Here is a 22511-nt window from a genome sequence, read left to right as displayed (position 1 = left end):
AAGAAACCGTTATCTGTTTATGAAGTGAAAATGCGGAGAAACCGCTCAAAAATACGTCCGGGCGTCTTACAATCCTTCCTATTGACTAGTATTGTAAAGTATAGTTTTCAGAGCAGAAGCCCGGACAATGGTCAGTCACTTGTTTCAACAGCTTGGTGTCCTTTATTTTTCAAAGACGCTGAAAAGCCTGAGCATGTGAACAGCTAATTACCTAGACATAGTATGTATGTGTGCATAGTATTGGGTGTTTTCTTCAGGGGATTTCAGGTCAAATCTGCAAGAAAAAGACGTGGTGTGCACATCCCCTGAGTACAAGACAAAGCATATGCCAGGCAGCCACAAAGCCAGTCATCTGCTCCCCAGAACTGGCACACTTTCCCTGAAGTCATTCTGAGCAGGGCAGGCAGACAGGGCAGAGCAGGGAGACAGGACAGGCAGACAGGGCAGAGCAGGGAGGCAGGACGGGCAGAACAGGGAGACAGGACAGGCAGAGAAGGCAGAGCAGGGAGGCAGGACGGGCAGAGCAGGGAGGCAGGACGGGCAGACAGGGCAGAGCAGGGAGACAGGACAGGCAGACAAGGCAGAGCAGGGAGGCAGGACGGGCAGAGCAGGGAGGCAGGACGGGCAGAGCAGGGAGGCAGGACGGGCAGACAAGGCAGAGCAGGGAGGCAGGACAGGCAGACAAGGCAGAGCAGGGAGGCAGGACAGGGAGGCAGGACGGGCAGACAAGGCAGAGCAGGGAGGCAGGACGGGCAGAGCAGGGAGGCAGGACGGCCAGACAGGGCAGAGCAGGGAGACAGGACAGGCAGACAAGGCAGAGCAGGGAGACAGGACAGGCAGACAAGGCAGAGCAGGGAGACAGGACAGGCAGACAAGGCAGAGCAGGGAGGCAGGACGGGCAGACAAGGCAGAGCAGGGAGGCAGGACGGGCAGACAGGGCAGAGCAGGCAGACAGGGCAGAGCAGGGAGACAGGACAGGCAGACAAGGCAGAGCAGGGAGACAGGACAGGCAGAGCAGGGAGGCAGGACGGGCAGAGCAGGGAGGCAGGGAGGCAGGACGGGCAGAGCAGGGAGAGCAGGGAGGCAGGACAGGCAGACAAGGCAGAGCAGGGAGGCAGGACAGGGAGGCAGGACGGGCAGAGCAGGGAGACAGGACAGGCAGACAAGGCAGAGCAGGGAGGCAGGACGGGCAGAGCAGGGAGGCAGGACGGCCAGACAGGGCAGAGCAGGGAGACAGGACAGGCAGACAAGGCAGAGCAGGGAGACAGGACAGGCAGACAAGGCAGAGCAGGGAGACAGGACAGGCAGACAAGGCAGAGCAGGGAGGCAGGACGGGCAGACAAGGCAGAGCAGGGAGGCAGGACGGGCAGACAAGGCAGAGCAGGGAGGCAGGACGGGCAGACAAGGCAGAGCAGGGAGGCAGGACGGGCAGACAGGGCAGAGCAGGCAGACAGGGCAGAGCAGGGAGACAGGACAGGCAGACAAGGCAGAGCAGGGAGACAGGACAGGCAGACAAGGCAGAGCAGGGAGACAGGACGGGCAGAGCAGGGAGGCAGGACGGGCAGAGCAGGGAGGCAGGACAGGCAGACAGGGCAGAGCAGGGAGGCAGGACGGACAGAGCAGGGAGGCAGGACGGGCAGAGCAGGGAGGCAGGACGGGCAGAGCAGGGAGGCAGGACGGGCAGAGCAGGGAGGCAGGACGGGCAGAGCAGGGAGGCAGGACGGGCAGAGCAGGGAGGCAGGACGGGCAGAGCAGGGAGGCAGGACGGGCAGACAGGGCAGAGCGCCCAGACGCTGCTGCAGCTCCCGTCTGAGGTACAGGCGGCACAATGCCGCATTTCAGCAGCGGTGCCCTCTCAGGGAGGCCTGACGGGTGATCCCCGGCTGCTGGCAGTGACGTGGCACCGGGGGCTGCTGGCCACATTCATATGCAGGACTCTTTTGTCAGTGCCTCCCTCTCCTCACTGCTGACTGCCTGCCCATCGCATGGGGGAGGGTCTGCAGCCAGGCTGATTCTCCCCTTGTGTTTGATTTGCAGAGGCCGGCAGACATGCTGAGGTGAGACTCATCTGTGCACAGCCCCGGCCTCAGTCCTGGCTCTCTCCTCCTGGATGCATGCATGCCCCGGCCCTGCCTCCTCTGCAGCATCCCCTGCCCGTCTGGATCCCGGGCTTGTTGTGTCTTCACATGGCAATGTCTATATTGCAGCAGCTCTGGCAGCAGAGGGACATCATCATCACTTTTGTGCTGCCTCTCCTGCTCCTTCCCCTGCCCCTGGTAGCACAGACCAAGGTAAAGATGCTGCTCTGCTGGGGGAGGGGGTGTCTGTGGAATGTGAGGGAAGGTCCACGATCATTGTGTGATTATTAAAGTTTGGGAGTGGGTGGTGGGGTGTATTATAAATGGGGTCATTCACATTGTCTGCTCTATGGGTGTCTCCATGGCTTCTCATGTCTTTTCTTTCAGGCCTGGGATATCGATTGGGGGAGATTTGTGAGATTGTACCTTGATAATGCTGTGTCCCCCCTGTATAGTGCCCTCCCCTATACAGTGCCAGGTCTGTACTAGCTGCCCACGTTTTCATTTGTAAATTAGTGCTGGGAAAGTTTGCAGGCACTTGGTGTGACCCTCTCACTGTTATGTCAGTAAAATGGTGGAGACCCACATAAATCTGGCAGAGTACAGCCATTGTTTTATCTCTAACCATATTGTGATAAATCTCCTCCAGCCATGTCCATCTTGTAGTAAGTGGTCATGGCCAAAGGCAAGGACTGTTCTTGGAGCGAGACCTTGTGGCCCTCTGACCTCACACATTGCACCTCGTGCGCCTCCACGAGGGGAGTGCAGAAAAGTGAGATCCATGAAAGTAAAGGCATATAGAAGCCATAGAGCGGGGCCAGATCATGTATTACAGGCTTTCATCTGAATGTAATACTGCACTCTTCCTGCAGGATGCGCTGTATGTGATTGTTTTTTTTCCTAGTGATTTCAGCTGGTCGCCAGTAGGTCTGCAGATAAAACGGGTTGCCCCAGGGGCATAACCCTAGGGTATGTGCATGTCTCTCTTAGGTGGGTCTGCTCCAAAACCCGTTTGAAATTGCTCTGAAAAGAATGGCCAGTCTTCTGTGAATTATGACATACCGGCAGCTCCAGTGTTCATGGAGTATGTCGGAGGTCACATCTCAATACAAGTCTATGAGAATCTCGTTCTGGCCTCATTCTGGCTCCCATAGACTTGCATTGAGACCTTGTGACGTAACCTCTGACTTCCGTCTAGTCAGAAGTTACAGTCACAAAATGCCATGGGCCCGGAGCACTGTCAAAAAAATGTGAAGACGCCAGAGGGTGAGTATAAGGCCTCCCTCTCATTAGCGTATGGCATAGGAAGCCAGAGAACCGGATGTGATATACTAATGATCACAGAGGCTGAAAAGAGGGAGAGATTAATTTCTCCATCTTCTCCACTGCTTGTCTCTGTATATCACTTGTCATCAGTGCAGTCCGATGTTTCTTACGCACCTATAGACTTGTATGGGTGCTTGTGATCCAATATATGCTGCCAAACGCAGCATGTAGCCATTTATTTATTTATTTTATTTATTTTTCTGTGGTCGATTCAACATGAGAAATAAATCGCAGATGACCACTACCTAATTGTTTAAAGGGAACCTGTCACCACTTTTTTGGCCTATAAGCTGCAGTTACCACCACCGGCTCTTATATACAGCATTCTAACATGCTGTATATAAGAGCCCAGGCCGGGGGTATGACATAAAAAACACGTTATAATACTCAACGGTCGCGTGGTGGGCCTAATAGGAGTCTCCGTTGTACGGCGCCACCTCTTTTGGCTATCTGTGCTCCTTCTCTAGCCGCGGTGCATGACGGGTCCGACGTCATACACACTCGCTGGCATTCAGGTCCTGAGCAGGATCGGCAAGTGTGTATGACGTAGACGCGTCATGCACCGCGGCTTCAGAAAGAGGACGAAGATGGCCGAAAGAGGAGGCGCCGGCACTGGACAACGGAGACGCCCATTAGGCCCACCGCGCGACCGTTAGGTAAGAATTTTTTATGTTATACCCTTGGCCTGGGCTCTTATATACAGCATGTTAGAATGCTGTATATAAGAGCCCGGTGGTGGTGGCCGCAGCTTATAGTCCAAAAAAGTGGTGACAGGTTCCCTTTAACACTGGTGCGAGTGCAATCTGATGTTTTATCGGATTGCTCTTGTCCGTATTAAATGCAAGAGCGAGTGAGGCCTAAGGCTCAGTGCCTACGTGTGCGTATTGCATGCAGTTACGCTGCGATCTGCACTGCAGCGTAACTGCATGCGTCCTGCGTCCCCAGCACAATCTATGGAGATTGTGCATAATCCATGCCCATAATATATAGCATAAGGAACCACAGATAAGTTATAGGCAACAACTCAAGAATAATGCAATCGAAACAGAAGAGTCTTTATATTTACCAAAGTATGAAGATACCCAAAAGACACCGTGGTACAAATGTATAAAACATTTTATTTATTATTAATGCATAGGGTATACATAACAATGATTTTAAGAAAAACCGGAGTGAGTGAGTGAAGGAAAAGGAGGGGAAGAACCCCACGTGACCCAGGATGGATCTCAGATCTCACATAGGACCTGCAGTAATGTTTATAATACTAAAAGGTAACCTCATGCAAGTGTAAGAGGATGCTAACACAATAAACCAAGGTCTACTGTCCAGCTAAACGGTAACCTCATGCGAGTGCAAAAATGCCAACACAATAAGAACCAAGTCTACTGTCCAGCAAGGTAGAAGGGGCTTACCTAAACAAGCAGATCGCCAATATGTCCTGGTGTACACGTGGGGACGCATGAGGTTACCGTTTAGCTGGACAGTAGACCTTGGTTTATTGTGTTAGCATCCTCTTACACTTGCATGAGGTTACCTTTTAGTATTATAAACATTACTGCAGGTCCTATGTGAGATCTGAGATCCATCCTGGGTCACGTGGGGTTCTTCCCCTCCTTTTCCTTCACTCACTCACTCCGGTTTTTCTTAAAATCATTGTTATGTATACCCTATGCATTAATAATAAATAAAATGTTTTATACATTTGTACCACGGTGTCTTTTGGGTATCTTCATACTTTGGTAAATATAAAGACTCTTCTGTTTCGATTGCATAATCCATGCCCATGTTGCGTTTTAGAACACAGCGATTTGCATGCTGCCAAATCGCTGCATTCTGAAAAGCAACATGTCACTTCTTTCGTGCGCTTTGCATGCTGTCTCCATTTTGTCTATAGGGAGAGGCAGCATCCAGAGCGCACGAATTCTGCAGTCACCAAAGTTTCAGAACAGAGCTTTTCAGCTGCGCTGTCAAGCGGACGTGCAGTGACTTTATGCTGCGATGCAGAGCGCGCACACGTGGGCACAAAGCCTAAAGGTACCGTCACACAACGAGATCGCTAGCGAAATCGCTGCTGAGGCACGGTTTCCGTGACGCAGTAGCGATCCCGTTAGCGATCTTGTTATGTGTGACACCTACCAGCGATCAGGCCTCTGCTGTGAGATCTCTAGTCGTTGCAGAATGGTTCAAGCCATTTTCTTCAAAGGTGATGTCCTGCTGGGCAGGACACATCGCTGTGTTTGACACTGTGTGACAGGATCACAGTGACTGCTGAGATCGTTATACAGGTCGCTACTGTGACCTGCATCGTTCCTGCATCACTGGTAAGGTCTGACTGTGTGACATCTCACCAACGACTTACCTGCGATCCCTATCAGGTCGCATCGTTTTCAGGATCGCTGGTAAGTCGTTGTGTGTGACTGGGCCTTAAGAGAGAAGTCAAGAAATGTAGATTTAAAGCACCACTTTAGCCAAAAAAACTGGAGAGGTGCTTTAAAAAGAAGTCACCTGACCTTCAGGTAACTTCCACTTGAAAAAGGCCATAAACTAATCTAATAGGGAGTCTGAAAGCACAGACTGAAGACCCCTGGCATCTTTTATTGTGTTTTACTAACAGTAAACAAATCTATTGTTTTCTGATGTGGATTCTCAGCAGGTTCACTGGGGATTAAAGGACATGGTGTACACATACCCTAAAGCTGGTGTCACACTAAGCGACAGCGACAACGACGTCGCTGTTACGTCACCATTTTCGGTGACGTAACAGCGACCTTGTAAGTCGCTGTCATGATCGCTGCTTAGCTGTCAAACACAGCAGAAGCAGCGATCATAACGTCGCTGTGCTACATGTGCAGAGAGCAGGGAGCCGCGCTTAGCGCTGGCTCCTTGCTCTCCTAGGTACAGTACACATCGGGTTAATTAACCCGATGTGTGCTGCACCTACATGTCACAGTGCAGAGAGCAAGGAGCCGCGCGCACTGCTTAGCGCTGGCTCCTTGCTCTCCTTGCTACAGTATACATCGGGTTAATTACCCGATGCATACTGCAGCCACATGTCACAGTGCAGGAGCCGGCACTGGCAGCAAGAGCGGCGGAGGCTGGTAACCAGCGTAAACATCGGGTAACCAGGGAAAGGTCTTCCCTTGGTTACCCGATGTTTACGCTGGTTACAGCTTACCGCAGCTGCCAGTGCCGGCTCCTGATCGCTTCATTTCGTCGCTCTCTCGCTGTCACACACAGCGATGTGTGTGTCACAGCGGGAGAGTGACGACCAAAAAATGAAGCTGGACATTCAGCAACGACCGGCGACCTCACAGCAGGGGCCAGGTCGTTGCTGGATGTCACACACAGCGACAGCGACGGGACGTCGCTGCAACGTCACAGAAAATGGTGACGTAGCAGCGACGTCGTTGTCGTCGTCGTTATGTGTGACACCAGCTTAAGGCTATGTGCGCACGTTGCGTAAAAACATGCAGTTACGCTGCGCTTTGTAGCGCAGCGTAACTGCATGCGTCCTGCGTCCCCTGCACAATCTATGGAGATTGTGCAGGGGCCGTGCGCACGTGGCGTCTAAGAGCGCAGCGCTTCGGCTACTGCCGAAGCGCTGCGCAAAAAGAAGTGACATGTCACTTCTTTCCTGCGCTTTGCCGGCAGCTCCTGCTCTGTCTATGGCAGGAGCTGCAGGCAGAGCGCATGGAATCGGCGCTCACTACGGACATTTCTGCAGCGATCTAAAGCGCACATGTGCTCTTCAGATCGCTGCAGAAATTTCTGCAGGGCTTGTACGCAACGTGTGCACATAGCCTAATAGCTGCAGGGGCTGCACCTTCACTATTCCTTTGTCCTAGAGCCTAGGGGTCCAAAAGGTCCCTTGGTCGATATGAAAACAGCAATACGATTAAATACCCGTGATAGTAGATCATGTAGGCTTCATCATGTTATGCCACTGGTTTGTCCTAATGATATGTTAGGTATGTTTCGTTCATTAAAAAAATTGTATGGCATATACATTTCTTATGGATTTATTTATGAGGGGGAAATATTTTGTATTTAAAGAAGTGCTCCCATGAAGATTTATATTTCCTAATATGTGTATATGTAGAGTCTGTACTTGGCTCTGCTGTAGTAACATACTTGGTAACATTCAGAAAGTGGAACAGACGACCGGTGACACTAAACCACCCACCGTCAACTACTCGTTTGCTAATTGTTGGTTGTGTAATATCCCATTTTATTCTTCATTTAACTTGACATCAGTAAACAAAATGTAAACCATAGAGATACATTGCACATAGAAGAATACAAACCATTTTAGGTAACACAAGATATAAACTGGACTGTCAAGTTTGTGGTGAGGGGAGGAAGGCCGGTGGGGGCAAGTGCTGTCCCTCCTCACACCTTCATCCACAAGGTATTTCTTTTCTTTTATCTCAGTGCCTAATTATATTCGTCTGTCTATTGGAAGTCGAGCCAACAGTACCAGGTGGCTCATAACGTCTCGTAAAGGCCCCGTCACACTAAGCAACATCGCTAGCAACATCGCTGGTAACGAACAACTTTTGTGACGTTGCTAGCGATGTTGCTGTGTGTGACATCCAGCAACAACCTGGCCCCTGCTGTGAGGTCGTTGGTTGTTGCTGAATGTCCTGGGCCATTTTTTAGTTGTTGCTGTCCTGCTGTGAAGCACAGATCGCTGTGTGTGACAGCGAGACAGCAACAACTAATGTGCAGTGAGCAGGGAGCCGGCTTCTGCTGAGGCTGGTAACTAATGTAAACATCGGGTAACCAAGAAGCCCTGTCCTTGGTTACCCGATATTTACCTTTGATACCAGCCTCCTCCGCTCTCACTGTCAGTGCCGGCTCCTGCTCTGTGCACATGTAGCTGCAGCACACATCGGGTTAATTAACCCGATGTGTGCTGTAACTAGGAGAGCAAGGAGCCAGCACTAAGCAGTGTGCGCTGCTCCCTGCTCTGTGCACATTTAGCTGCAGCACACATCGGGTTAATTAACCTGATGTGTGCTGTAACTAGGAGACTGGGGGCTGGTCACTGGTTGCTGGTGAGCTCACCAGCAACTCGTGTAGCCACGCTCCAGCGATCCCTGCCAGGTCAGGTTGCTGGTGGGATCGCTGGAGCGTCGCAGTGTGACAGCTCACCAGCAACCTCCTAGCAACTTACCAGCGATCCCTATCGTTGTTGGGATCGCTGGTAAGTTGCTTAGTGTGACTGGACCTTAAGTGTCATGGGTCGAAAATGTCAGGTCAATAAGGGTACTTTCACACTTGCATTGAACGGTATCCGTTGCATTGCGTTGTGTAACGGATGCAACGGATGTGTTGCATATAGTGGCACAACGGATGCAACGGATGCTGCAAAACAACGCAATTCGTTTTGATTTTTTTTTTTTATTTTTTTTCATTTTTTTTTACAGTTTTACCAGCGGCAGACTATTGTGAACGATCAGCTGATCGCTCCCTGCAGCCGGCCGCCGGGTGATCAGCTGATCGCTCCCTGCAGCCGGCCGCCGGGTGATCAGCTGATCGCTCCCTGCAGCTGGCCGCCGGGTGATCAGCTGAGCGCTGTCACTTGTCGGCGGCCGGGCATGCTGGCGGCCGGTCCTTCAGCTGAGCGCTGTCGCTTGCCGACGGCCGGGCGCTCAGCTGAACGTTCGGCCACCGCGAGCCAAAATAAAGTTTTGATTTAAAAAAAAAAAAAAAAAAAAAAAGGAGCATGCGCAGTGAAATCCAGAGGATTCCGCTGCTCAAAACAACGTTACATGCTGCGTTCCTCCCGCTGGGCGGAAGCAACGGAGCATCGCCCAGCGGAAGCAACGCAGCTCCTTTTGGTACAATCCGTCACCCATACAAGTCTATGGGAAACAGCGGAATCCGTTAACGGATTCCGCTGTTTTCCAAAAGGGCGGATTGTAACGGAAGGAAATAAACGCAAGTGTGAAAGTACCCTAAGAGTGTAATATCCTGTTTAAACTCTGTTCACACGTGTTTTGCTGTATTTTGGAGGACCCCATATGTCTATTATACATAGCTACATAATGGCTTTTTAGCTCTCCAATCAGCAGAATTTTCCTATATAACTTAAAGCCAATGCTATACTGGCACTATCAGGCTGATACTGTGGAGATGGCCTGAGCTATAGCTTGTTTGTTTAAACATAATAAGAATATCTGTGTATGTAAATAATCAAAATATAGATGTAGTAACATAATTATCTGTGTGTCTGTGGCAATTGAACAGATCTATAATATAATTCTAAAGGTACCGTCACACTAAGCGACGCTCCAGCGATCCCACCAGCAACCTGACCTGGCAGGGATCGCTGGAGCGTCGCTACACGGGTTGCTGGTGAGCTGTCAAATCTCACCAGCAACCAGTGACCAGCCCCCAGCCAGCAGCGACGCGTGGAAGCGATGCTGCGCTTGGTAACTAAGGTAAACATCGGGTAACCAACCCGATATTTACCTTGGTTACCAGCGCACACCGCTTAGCACTGGCTCTCTGCACACCTAGCCACAGTACACATCGGGTTAATTACCCGATGTGTACTCTGGCAATGTGTGCAGGGAGCAGGGATCCGGCACTGACAGCGTGAGAGCGGCGGACGCTGGTAACGAAGGTAAATATCGAGTAACCAAGGAAAGGGCTTCTTAGTTACCCGATATTTATCTTTGTTACCAGCGTCCGCAGAAGCCGGCTCCCTGCACATTCAGTTCTTGCTCTCTCGCTGTCACACACAGCGATGTGTGCTTCACAGCGGGAGAGCAACAACTAAAAAAATGGTCCAGGACATTCAGCAACAACCAGCGACCTCACAGCAGGGGCCAGGTTGTTGCTGGATGTCACACACCGCAACATCGCTAGCAACATCGCTGTTGCGTCACAAAAGTCGTGCCTCAGAAGCGATGTTGCTAGCGATGTTGCTTAGTGAGACGTGGCCTTAAGCTGTATAGTCATGAAGGGGTTGCCAAGGATAAGTGAACAGATGTATAAACTATGAACAAAGAAAGTATTTATGCTTATCAGTAGTTCCACACAAAGAAGGAATGTCCCATCCATGGGATGAAATGTGGGTACCTACACTCCCCAACCCTCTCTATGCAGCTTCGATGTGTGAGAGAAAACAAATTGATACTTTTTGTACATGTCTGAAGGTTGGAATGTAATACTAAAATCTGAGCTATAGAATACACTAGTTCAGTTGGTGATGCGGTCTCAAAAAGAGAACATGTCAGTGTGGTCATTGTCTGATTCATTAATATCAGCTCTATTATACAGTTAATACGGCACCGGTCTCTGATACCCTGTATTAAGATACCATTAGCTATCTTTACTCAAAATCTCTACCTTGACAATTCTATACATACCTTTTAGTTGTCAGCTAGAATGTATAGTTTTTTTTTTTTAAATCCAAGCAAGTAAAGTTTGTGAACTATACAGCTTTTTGACTGCCAGCAGCCGTGGAGCAAGTAATAGCTGGGGTGGGTTTTCATATTGATTTCCCCCCCCCCCATTTTTATTTATGCTAATTCCATTATAGTGTTTTACTAATGGTTGTGACTATATCCTAGTAGCTAGAAGGACCTTGGCCGTGACTCACTTGGTTAGTGGGCATGGTGATGTTTCCTCCCGTCCAATATAATGATGCAAAGGGGGGCTTCACCCCCCCCTCTGCACTCCCACCATCTGGAAGTCTTGCCTCCAGATCCCCACTTCTATTATAATCAACTCCATTCCCACGTAGACTTCAAAAAATAATGTTGCTTCCTGGTATCAGCTATATTAGTGGAGGCCCTGCTCCTTCTGGTCACATGGGTATGATGACAGCAGAGGTCCTTCTAGTCACTGGGATATAGCCATTACTTTTTACTAATATCTTCACTAAGATGGCTAGGAGGATAGAAGTGCGGGTCTCGGGGTAAGACCCCCAGATTGTCAGGTGCAGGGGAGCAAAGCCTCCCTTTGCATCATTATAGTGAATGGGAGGAAACCTCACCACACTCACAAACCAAGCAAGTCACGCCTAAGGTCCTTCTAGCCACTGGGATATAGTCACAATCATTAGTAAAACGCTATTATGGAATTAGCATAAATGAGGGAGGAACAGCAGGCAGGGGGCAGAAATCGCTATGAAAACCCACCCCAGCTATTACTTGCTCTGCAGCTGCTGCCAGTCGAAAAGCTGTAAATTTCACAAACTTTACTTGAATTTCAAAAACTATAAATCTGAGCTGATAACTAAAGGTTTGTATAGAATCAGCATGATGGTGCCAGTATAGCACTGGCTTTAGATTATATAGGAAAATCCTGGTGATTGGTGCGCTGTAAGGGGTACTAGCAATTTCTCCATCTGGGGCACTGAAGGGAAATTGAACACTTGCTTTCAAGTTTTCTCCACTTGCTGGGGTTTAAAGTAACTGAACTCCAACTGGTCAACTGATGTTGGGGGTACACATATAATAAAAGCAATGATTCAAAAATGATACTTTCCCTCTTAGGCTGGAAACACACTTATGCGTGTAAAATCGGTCCGAGTTGCATGATAAAAAGTCGGCCGATTTTAGTTCACTAGTCATCAGTGTGCTTTCAGTGTGCAATCAGTTTTTACCCTTAGCAGCTGCTACTCATGTAATGTTATGTACAGAAGCATTTACATTGTTCTCTGCTACATGCGTGAAATCTATTGTGAAAAACGCATGTCACTAGGATGGTTAGTATGCACCCATAGACTTGCATTGGACTGACTCTTGTGAGAAACTCGCCAAAACGCAGCATGCTGCGATTTTTTTTTCTTTTTTTTTTTTTCTCAGTCCGATTTGGACTGGGAAAAAATAGCAGATGGGTCCTGCCTCATTGATTAACATGTGTCCAAGTGCAATGCGAGATTTTCTCGCATTGCACTCGTGCGAGATAATCGCAAGTGAAAAGCCGGCCTTAAAGCACCACTCCAGTACTTATTTTTTTTACGTTCAATTCCCTGCTGGGATGGGTCTTTAAATTGAAGTCCCCTGTCCCGGTCTTATACTCGCCTGCTGCCATCTTCATTTTTTTTTTTTTCCAACGTCACTCCAGTCGGCCTCTGGCGATTTGTGACCTGCCAGCCGCTACAGTGTTTCATAGAGCGCGCCAGCGGTCACAGATCAATACAAGTCTTGTTCTGACTCTCCATAGGGTAAGTTCACACAGTGCGTTTTTGCGCAGTTTTCGGGTGCGTTTTTGCTCAGAAAACTGCATGACTTTGCTTCCCCAGCAAAGTCTGAGTTTTCATTTTTGCTGGCTGCACACAGCGTTTTTTTTCAGCTGCATTTTTGTGGTGCCACAAAAACGCAGCATGTCAATTATTCCCGCGTTTTTCACTGCGCTTTTCATCCATTGAGTGCAATGGGATGTTGAAAGACGCAATGAGAAATGCAAATAAGTGCGTTTTGGTGCGTTTTAGTGCGTTTCTAAGACCAAAAACGCAGCTATAAACGCAGGAGGTGGGTAGTAAAGTGACATGAAGAGGATTCCTTCTGTCAGTAAACACAGAAGCGTGAATCCTCCCGGTACCGTCACCGCTGCTTCCACCTCCCATCCTGTGCATGTATGCTCCCATGCGGCGCCATGTACGGGCAGGAGGTGGAAGCGGCTGCGAAATCAAAAGTGAACAGTAGAAAAAAAAAAAAGCTCACCTGTCTGCAGACTCCCGGTGCCATGCCCGCTCCCAGATCCTCCTCCTGGTACCGCCGCTCCGGGTGTGTGCAGTCTCCCCGGACACGCCGCTCCCCGGGTGCAGGACCTGGCGATGGATAACCTGATGCAGTCACCTAACGCATCAGCTGATCGTAAGTCTCGGGGTGACGCCAGCGGCCAGCCGGCTTAACCTATCAGCGGATGCGTCAGGAGACTTCATCCCTGATTACCGGCAGCTGCTGCAGCGATCGGACGGGATCAGACTCGCTCTAGGAGCTGCCGGTAATCATCACATAGGTGAGTTTTTTTTTTTTTTACAGATGCATCTGCTGATTGTATAAACGGCTTTTATACAATCAGCTGATGTGTGATGTGATTCAGGCACTTGATCCTCACACATCATCTGATCGCTTTGCCTTCCAGCAAACCGATCAGATGATATTGGATCCGGATTGGACGGCGCGGGACCCTTGACCCAGGATTACTGTGGAGGGGGGTTCTTTATTTCAATAAAGATGGAGTCACTAATTGTGTTGTTTTATTTCTAATAAAAATATTTTTCTGTGTGTTGTGTTTTTTTTTATCTTTACTAGAAATTCATGGTGGCCATGTCTAATATTGGCGTGACACCATGAATTTCGGGCTTAGGGCTAGCTGATAATATACAGCTAGCCCTAACCCCATTATTACCCAGTGAGCCACCCGGCATCAGGGCAGCTGGAGAGAGTTGGATACAGCGCCAGAAGATGGCGCTTCTATGAAAGCGCCATTTTCTGGGGTGGCTGCGGACTGCAATTCGCACCGGGGGTGCCCAGAAAGCATGGGCACCCTGCACTGTGGATTCCAATCCCCAGCTGCCTAGTTGTACCCGGCTGGACACAAAAATTTGGCGAAGCTCACGTCATTTTTTTTTTTTTTAATTCATGAAATAAAAAAAAGGGCTTCTCTATATTTTTGGTTCCCAGCCGGGTACAAATAGGCAGCTGGGGGTTGGGAGCAGCCTGTACCTGCCTGCTGTACCCGGCTAGCATACAAAAATATGGTGAAGCCCACGTCATTTTTTTTGTTTGGGGGGGCAAAGAAATCCTGCATACAGTCCTGGAAGGAGGATGCTGAGCCTTGTAGTTCGACAGCTGCTGTCTGCTCTCCTGCATACACGATTGGATGGAGGATGCTGAGCCTTGTAGTTCGACAGCTGCTGTCTGCTCTCCTACATACACTATTGGATGGAGGATGCTGAGCCTTGACTCTCCCTCCAGCATACAGTCCTGGATGGAGCATGCTGAGCCTTGTAGTTCTGCAGCTGCTGTCTGCTCTCCTGCATACACTATTGGATGGAGTATGCTGAACCCTGTAGTTCTGCAGCTGTCTGCTCTCCTGCATACACTAGTGGAGAATGAAGAACATATTGAAGAAGGAAATGACATCAGACCTTTTTTTTTTTGTTCACTGATAAAAAACGCATAAAGATGCAGTGAGCAAAAACTCAGCAAAACGCAGCAAAAAACGCACCAAATCGCGGCAAAAAAACGCATACGTTTATGGCCGCGTTTTTTTGACGCGGGTGCGTTTTTGTGCGGTTTTTGCCGCAAAAAACGCACAAAAACGCAGCATCAAAAAAACGCAGTGTGTGAACCTAGCCTTAGAGTGCTTTCAAGTTTCATTTACTTGATTGCTGGGGTTTAAATTAACTGGATGTCAAGTGGTCAGCTTATCTTCGGATTAGGAGCTTTGTGATGTAATTTTTGACTTCCGTCCAGGGAGAAGTTAGTTACAAGATGGCGTCGCGAGACTGGAGTACTATTGATTAAAACGTGAAGGTGCAACAATGGCTCAGTGGTTAGCAATGTTCTTTTGCAGCGCTGGGATCCTGGGTTCACATCCCACCAAGGACAACATCCATCAGGAGTTTAAGTCCTCCCCGTGTTTGTCAAGATTTCCTCCTGGTTCTCCGGTTTCCTCCCATACTCCAAAGACCTACTGATAGGAAACTTAGATTGTGAGCCCCAATGGGGACAGTGTTGATGGTTTCTGTCAAGCGCTACAGAATATGTTGGCACTATATAAACAATGCAGAATAATTTATTAATAAGAAGACGGTGGAAGGTGAGTATATGACAGAATGCTTACATTTAAAGTGTTACTCCAGTGCTGAAAAACCCCCAAAATGCTGGAGTGGTGCTTTAACCTCTTAAAGACCGTGGGCAGTAATCTTATGTCCTAGCGGTCATAGTGTTAGGCTATGTATCCACGGTAGAATGTTGCTGCGGATTTTTCTGCATGAAAATCCGCGACTTTCCAGGCAAATCCGCACCTTTTCAAAGGTGCGGATTTTTTTTTTTTTTCTTAATTCTATAGCCAAAATCCGGATCAAAATCCGCAACAATAATTGACATGTTGCAGATTTTTCCGGATCAAAATCCGCGGCAAATCCGCCGCGGAAAAATCCGCAGCATGGGCACAGCATTTCCAAAATGCCATAGAAATGGCTGGGAAGTGCCGCTGCTGCAGATTTTCGGAAAATCCGCGGCTTTTCCGCGAGAAATCCGCGGCAAAATCCGCGCATTTTCCGCAGCGTGGACACATAGCCTTACTGCCCGCTGTCTGCTACAAGCAGCTTGGAGCGATCGGCGCACATATCAGCTGATTTGTACAGCTGACGTGTGCTAGGCACGAGCGGAATCGTTATCCGCCCATGCTTATTAACCCCTTTAAATGGCGCTGTCAATATGTCACAGCGCCATTATAATGGTGACAACGGTAAATATTTACTCACGGTCGATACAAGAAGTCACACGACTTCCGGTGGTTGCGTTGGTAGCACATGTGAGGACTCCTGTTGGCTCACATGACTCACTTCCTGCCTCACACTGCCGACAGCTGGGTGAGACACGAAATGAGCATATCTGCTGATCACAGGTGTGTATCTGTGATCAACAGATATAGCAGCACGATCAGACAGCTGATCCATATAGTCCCCTAGGGGACCTAGTAAAATATAAAAAAAAAAAATTTTTTTTTAAAAAAATAAAAAAAAATAACCTAAAAGTTCAAATCACCCCCCTTTCGACCCATTGAAAATTAAAGGGTTAAAAAATATAAATAATTTGGTATCGCCACGTTCAGAAATGCCCGATCTATCAAAATATAAAATCAATGAATCTGATCAGTAAACGGCGTAACGGCAAAAAAATTCCAGACGCAAAAATTACGCCACAAATTTTGCGCTAAATGCGATAACAGGTGATCAAAACGTAGCATCTGCGCAAAAGTAGTACCGTTAAAAACGTCAGCCTGTGATGCAAAAAATAAGCCATCCCTAAGCCATAGATCGTGAAAATTGAGAATGCTACGGGTCTCGGAATATGGCGTAAAACAAACGCCACTTTTTTCGGGCAAACTTCTTCTAATTTTTTTTTTTTAACCCCTTAGATAACAGTAAACCCATTTGGTGTCTACGAACTCGCACTGACCTCAGGTATCACACCCACACATCAGTGAACACAGTGAATAAAATATTTTTTTTGCAATTTTTCTGCATTTGGATTTTTTTGCAGTTTAACAGTACACTATATGGTAAAAGTCACAGTTTCATTTAAAAGTACAGCTCGTTCCACAAAAAATGAGCCCTCACATGACCATATTGACTGAAAAATAAAAAAGTTACGGCTCTCGGAGGATGAATGGCGAAAAAAAAAACAGCGAAAAATCGGCCAGTCGTGAAGGGGTTAAAAGAATTGTCAGCCAAACTGACAGTAAACTAAGCACATAGCTTTGTAGTGGGTAAAGCCTCTACAAAATTGCACATTCAGTGTTGTCAGTGAGGAAGGCAGTGATTACAATACTTACCATTTTTTTCGGACTATAAGACGCACCGGACCATAAGACATGCCCTGGTTTTAGAGGAAGAAAATAAAATTTTAAGCAAAAAATGTGGTCATGACACACTGTTATGGGGCGAGGATCTGCTGCTGACACTGTTATGGGGGTAATGTCCCCAAATTCTCTACTAAGGTACCCCATCCTGGTAATAATCCTCCTGCCTTGTAAATCTCCATCCTTGTATATATGTCCCTCATCCTGGTATAGCCCCCATCCTGCTCATAATATACCCCCATCCTGCTATATGGCCTGTATCCTATGGCACAGAAAAACAAAAAAAAAAAGTTTATACTCAACTTTCCTCACTCCCTGTAGCATCGCTCGTCTTCCTGTCTGTAGCAGCAGCAGCGCCGCTGACCTGTGTGGAGCTGTCACCGTTCCCTGCAACATCGCGATGTCCTCCCGTCTGCCAGCCCGCTGATATGTGTGGAGAGCGGTGGGCACAGCAATGACGTCATCGCTGTGCTCACTGTTCTCTACACAGATCAGCGGGCCGGCAGACAGGAGGACATCGCGATGCTGCAGGGATCAGTGGCCGTTGAGTATACTGTACTTATTCACTGCCCCCTGCGCTGATGATGATGCGCAGGGAGCAGTAAATATAGCCGCACATGATCACTCCAGGCTGTAGTTGCCAGGGGTGATTACGTGGGTTTGCTGATTACCATGCGTGCACCCCCCGCCCATCATCCCGCCCACCTGTCAGTGCCGGCTTCAGCGCCGAGAGATGATGGATGGGAGGATGCATGCATATAAAATGAGCGGGCGCATGTGGTCACGGCAGGCACTGCATAGCCTGCTCGTGCGGCCGATGACCCGCAGCACCCTCAATCACCGCAGCCCTACATTCAGACTATTAGACACCCCCCCCCCCACTTTCCCCCAACATTTGGGGGGGAAAAAGGGCGTCTTATAGTCCGAAAAATATGGTAGTGCTCTCTCCGGGAACACCAGTGCTGTCAGTCACCAGTGAGTGAGGTGGGGCCATGGTGAAGCAGAGGCGGAGTTGTGCACTGAGCGGTATAGCCTTTCCCAGGGGCCCTGAGCAGCCCAATTAGCATATTTGATTAAACTTCAATTTTTGCAGAATAGAGAGAGCCATTACAACACTGTAGGTGTGAATTTCTTTTTTTTTTTGTGTAATGGCTTTGTGCCTAGTGTATCCTTTCCGTTTCTGCTGATACTTTTTAGACTGTGTGCGCACAGTACATTTTTGGTGCAGATTGTGGCACAAATCAGCATGTCTATCTTTATGCTAGCTGTGACGTTGCACCTTGCAACATAGGGGGTTACTCGCTCAGCATGAGGGCTTCAGGTAGACACAGGAGGCACAGTTTCTTAAAGGGAACCTGTCAGCAGAAATGTCCCCTAAAACCTAACAGATTCCCCCTCTGCAGCTCCTGGGCTGCATTCTAGAAAGGTCCCTGTTATGATTGTGCCCACTTTCTGACCAAAAAAAGTGTTTATAAAGTTGTACCTTTTTGGCTTCGGATTCTGTAAATCTGACACGGGGGCGGGCTGCCTGATGGCCGTTATTCTGCCCCCTGGTCCTGTATGCCGCCCCCATCGCTGATTTCCATACTTCTGGATGCCGCCCACTGCTCCAGCCATCCCCGCGCATGCCCAGTGCCCATCTCTCGTGGATGAGCACTGTGCCCAGCGTCACCGCTGGTGACGTGCACGCAGGGTTAAGATTATGGGCGGTGCTGTGATGTTTATTCCTAAGCAACCGCCCATAATCGCGGGACCGCGCTTTCCCCCTCGGCCTGCTTCGTTCTGCGCAAGTGCGCTGCTGCTGACCCCCACGTCACCTCCTTCCCATCTTGCCCCGAGGCAGGAAATAGATGGGATGAGCGCGGAGCGGTAACCACACCGATCAGGAGGAGAGGCGGAGAGAAGATTAATACTCATAATCTTAACCCTGCGTGCACGTCAACAGCGGTGACGCTGGGCACAGTGCTCATCCCCGAGAGATGAGCACTGGGCATGCGTGGGGATGGCTGGAGCAGTGGGCGGCGTCCATAAGTATGGAAATCAGCGATGGGGGCGGCATACAGGACCAGGGGGCAGAATAACGGCCATCAGGCAGCCCGCCCCCGTGTCAGATTTACAGAATCCGAAGCCAAAAAGGTACAACTTTATAAACACTTTTTTTTTTGGTCAGAAAGTGGGCACAATCATAACAGGGACCTTTATAGAATGCAGCCCAGGAGCTGCAGAGGGGGAATCTGTTAGGTTTTAGGGGACATTCTGCTGACAGGTTCCCTTTAAGATCACAGCCTGCTTTATTCAACTTCATAAAGCACCGCGCTGGTACGGACATCACATGGCATGTAGAGGCAGGAAAACAGGTACATTCCCAAACCTCAGCCCTTCAGTTATGTTCAGTCCATAAGTCCCTGCAGAGCCTTCTCAGATGCTGTTTCCTTACCTCCACCCACCAATACACCCAGCTACTTCCTCCAGCACATGAACTTCAGTGCAGGGCCATGGGTGTGTCCAGAGGCCTGACTTTCATTCCTGGGACCACACCCCGAGGTGGAGATATGGTGAACAGCCGTCCCACCTCTCTCATTAGCTGACCACAACAGAGCCGGCCCAGGTAACACACCTTAACCCTCTCAGCACAGTACCAGTGATTATATCACATAGCAAAATCAATGAGAATTCTGAAGTGCTGTGAGCACGCTGTTTATTTTTTCCTTGCAGATTTAGTGCCCAAAATAACCTGCACCATGTCAATTGTTGGTGCATTTTTCATTTTTTTCCTGCCTTTTTTTTTTTGTTAGCCATTCTACCCATTGACTTCTTAGAAACAAATGCATGGCCCAAAAACACATGTTTTTTTTTTTTTTTTTTTTGGTGCGCTTTCCTGCAAGAAGGTGCAGATTTCATGCAGAAAACTTCTACACCAAATCAGCAATGTGCGCACATAGCACATAATTCTCATTTTGGACCATCACTAATGTAGCACCCCTGTGGTTCCAAGTCCCACAAATGTGAACGCAGAAGCTCAAACCCCGGAATATCCGTGCCAGTCAACACGCCAGCACCTTCAGGCCACACACATACCACAACACCGGACTGGGAGACTGCCTAGCAACAGGTAAAAGGGATGAGTACTAATTGGATAGTCATCACCCAATCTGTTGGGAGAGACCCAGCAAGGGGAGGGGCCAGTGGTCAGTTGGAAAGTTGGCTGGAGGAAGTGTTGAGTCAGTGGAAGGAGTCAGTGGCGTGTGGAGTTAGGGCTATGTGCGCACGTTGCGTTTTTTCCCGCGGAAACGCATTTTGAACTGCAGCGTTTTCAGTGCCAAATTGCATGCGTTCTGCTTCCCCAGCAAAGTCTATGAGAAAGCCGAAAAATCAATGCACACGCTGCGTTTGTAAACGCAGTGTTTTGGATGCCCAAAATCGATGCGGGAAAAAAAGCAGCATGTCACTACTTTTGTGCGTTGTAGCTGCGTTCTCCACCCATTGAATCTGTCATGTCGGTCAATCTCTGTGGATGTCGGTGAATCTCCCTCTGTCTGTCGGTCGGTCTCTTTCTTTGTTAGTTGGTCGCTCTCTCTGTCTGTCTCTCTCTCTGTCTGTCCCTCTCTCTGTCTGTAGGTTAGTCTCTCCCCCTCTCTCATACTCACCGATCCCCGATCACCAGCGCGGCGCTGCACGGCTGTCACACTGCTCCGGCGGCTTTTCCTCTTTTGAAAATGCCGGCCGCTCATTATTCAATCTGGTATTCCCTGCTTTCCCCGCCCACCGGCGCCTATGATTGGTTAAAGTCAGACATGACCCCACGCTGAGTGACAGCTGTCTCACTGCAACCAATCACAGCCGCAGGTGGGCGGGTCTATATCGTGCAGTAAAATAAATTAAAAAAAAAAACGACGTGCGGTCCCCCCCAATTTTGATACCAGCCAGGGTAAAGCCACACGGCTGAAGGCTGGTATTCTCAGGATGGGGAGCGCCACGTTATGGGGAGCCCCCCAGCCTAACAATATCAGCCAGCAGCCGCCCGGAATTGCCTTATCCTTTACCCGGCTCATCCCGAATTGCCCTTGTGCGGTGGCAATCGGGGTAATAAGGAGTTAATGGCAGCAGCCCATAGCTGCCACTAAGTCTATGAGACACCCCCAATGATTAACCTGTAAGTGAAAGTAAATAATCACAATCACCCGAAAAAATCCTTTATTTGGAATAAAAGACAAAAAAACCCACCCTTTTTCACCACTTTATTAAAATCCTCAAATACCCCTCCAGGTCCGACGTAATCCACACGAGGTCCCGCGACGCTCTCAGCTCTGCTACATGAAGCTGACAAGAGCGGTCACAGACCAGACCGCTCTCTCTCAGCTCCACGCAGCAACTGAAATCAGCCGCACGATCAGCGATGAAGTCACAGGTGAGTTGCGGTCTCGGGTGGAGGACTCCAGCTGGCCGCAGGTAACCTGAGTGACGGCACCGCTAATCGCGCTGCTCACTTCAGTCACTCAGGGGAGTAGCGATCACCGGTGAGTCCTTCACGGGTGACCGCTAATCAGGACGCCGCACACAGACAGAGCCACGGTTTGACAATGAAGTCGGGTGAAGTTCACCCGAGTTCATTCTCCTCGTGCGACTCTGTCTGTGTCTGCTGTCAGCGGGCATGTAACAGAGTTGAATTGACTGGGGAACGTACTGTCAAAAATGCATCCACAACGCATGCAAAATGCATGGAAAAAGCATCCAAAATGCATGCGTTGTGGATGCATTTTTTTTTTTTTTACAAACGCAGTGTCCAGTCTGCCAGAGGGTGCGTTCTTTTCTGCACTGCAGAGAACGCAACGTGCACACATAGCCTAAGAGTCAGGAGTTGAAAGTAGTAGTCGGAGGAGTGAAAGAGTGAAAGTACAGAAAGAAAGGTGTAGAAAGACCTGAAGTAACAACGAAAAGCTGTAACAGGAGTGAGGGACTGTGGGTTACCTGTGGAAGTGGAATACGCCAGGAATCGCGGGGCGCCTGTGGAAGTCTGGAACCTAGGCTCACAGGACTCAGCACGAGGCGGGGTGCAGACCCTAGGACAGCGGGACACTTTATGTTCAACTGTTAAATCTACCAGGCGAGAAGATCTCCAGGGTCCATCGCCAACCAAAGAGTCTGAAGCATCAGTAGCAAAGGGGACCGGGGATTGACCTCCTTAAATAGTCCAGGCTGCATGGAATAGGACCAAGACAGAAACTGAAGGGTTCCCAAGAAGCTCTAGGCCATGGGAGCCCAATACAAACGAGTGTGCATGGAGGACAGCTTCCCCAGGTCACAACTGGCACGGAGAACATGGAGCGGGAACACCTGGAACCGGCACCAGCTGGTCCAAGCACTGAAACGAAGTAAAACAAGGCAAGTTGAAACTGCAATATTGGTGTGGACTGTTTTCTTTATCGCCTCCATACACTCACACAGACTGTTCCCCACTACAATCCCCATCATCCACTGCTGGGGTCCAGCCCTGCTTGCGGAGGGCCCAAAACACCTAATCTGCATTACTCCATCAGCCCCAGCAGG

General features: G+C 49.1%; 1 protein-coding gene across 1 annotated transcript in view; it reads left to right on the top strand.

Moving 5' to 3' along the window:
- The first annotated feature begins 1717 nt into the window (after positions 1-1717).
- The window catches only part of LOC142254504 (solute carrier family 13 member 1-like), a 244630-nt gene continuing 223836 nt past the window's right edge, over positions 1718-22511 (top strand). Inside the window, exon 1 of the mRNA XM_075325593.1 lies at positions 1718-2291. Coding sequence (XP_075181708.1) covers positions 2115-2291 — 177 coding nt within the window. The 5' untranslated portion in view covers positions 1718-2114. The remainder of the gene's footprint in view (positions 2292-22511) is intronic.

This window comes from Anomaloglossus baeobatrachus, chromosome 10 (assembly GCF_048569485.1).
Source record: "Anomaloglossus baeobatrachus isolate aAnoBae1 chromosome 10, aAnoBae1.hap1, whole genome shotgun sequence".
Lineage (NCBI taxonomy): Eukaryota > Metazoa > Chordata > Amphibia > Anura > Aromobatidae > Anomaloglossus > Anomaloglossus baeobatrachus.
Note: the sequence above shows the minus strand (reverse complement) of the source record. Positions and strands in the feature narration are given on the sequence as shown.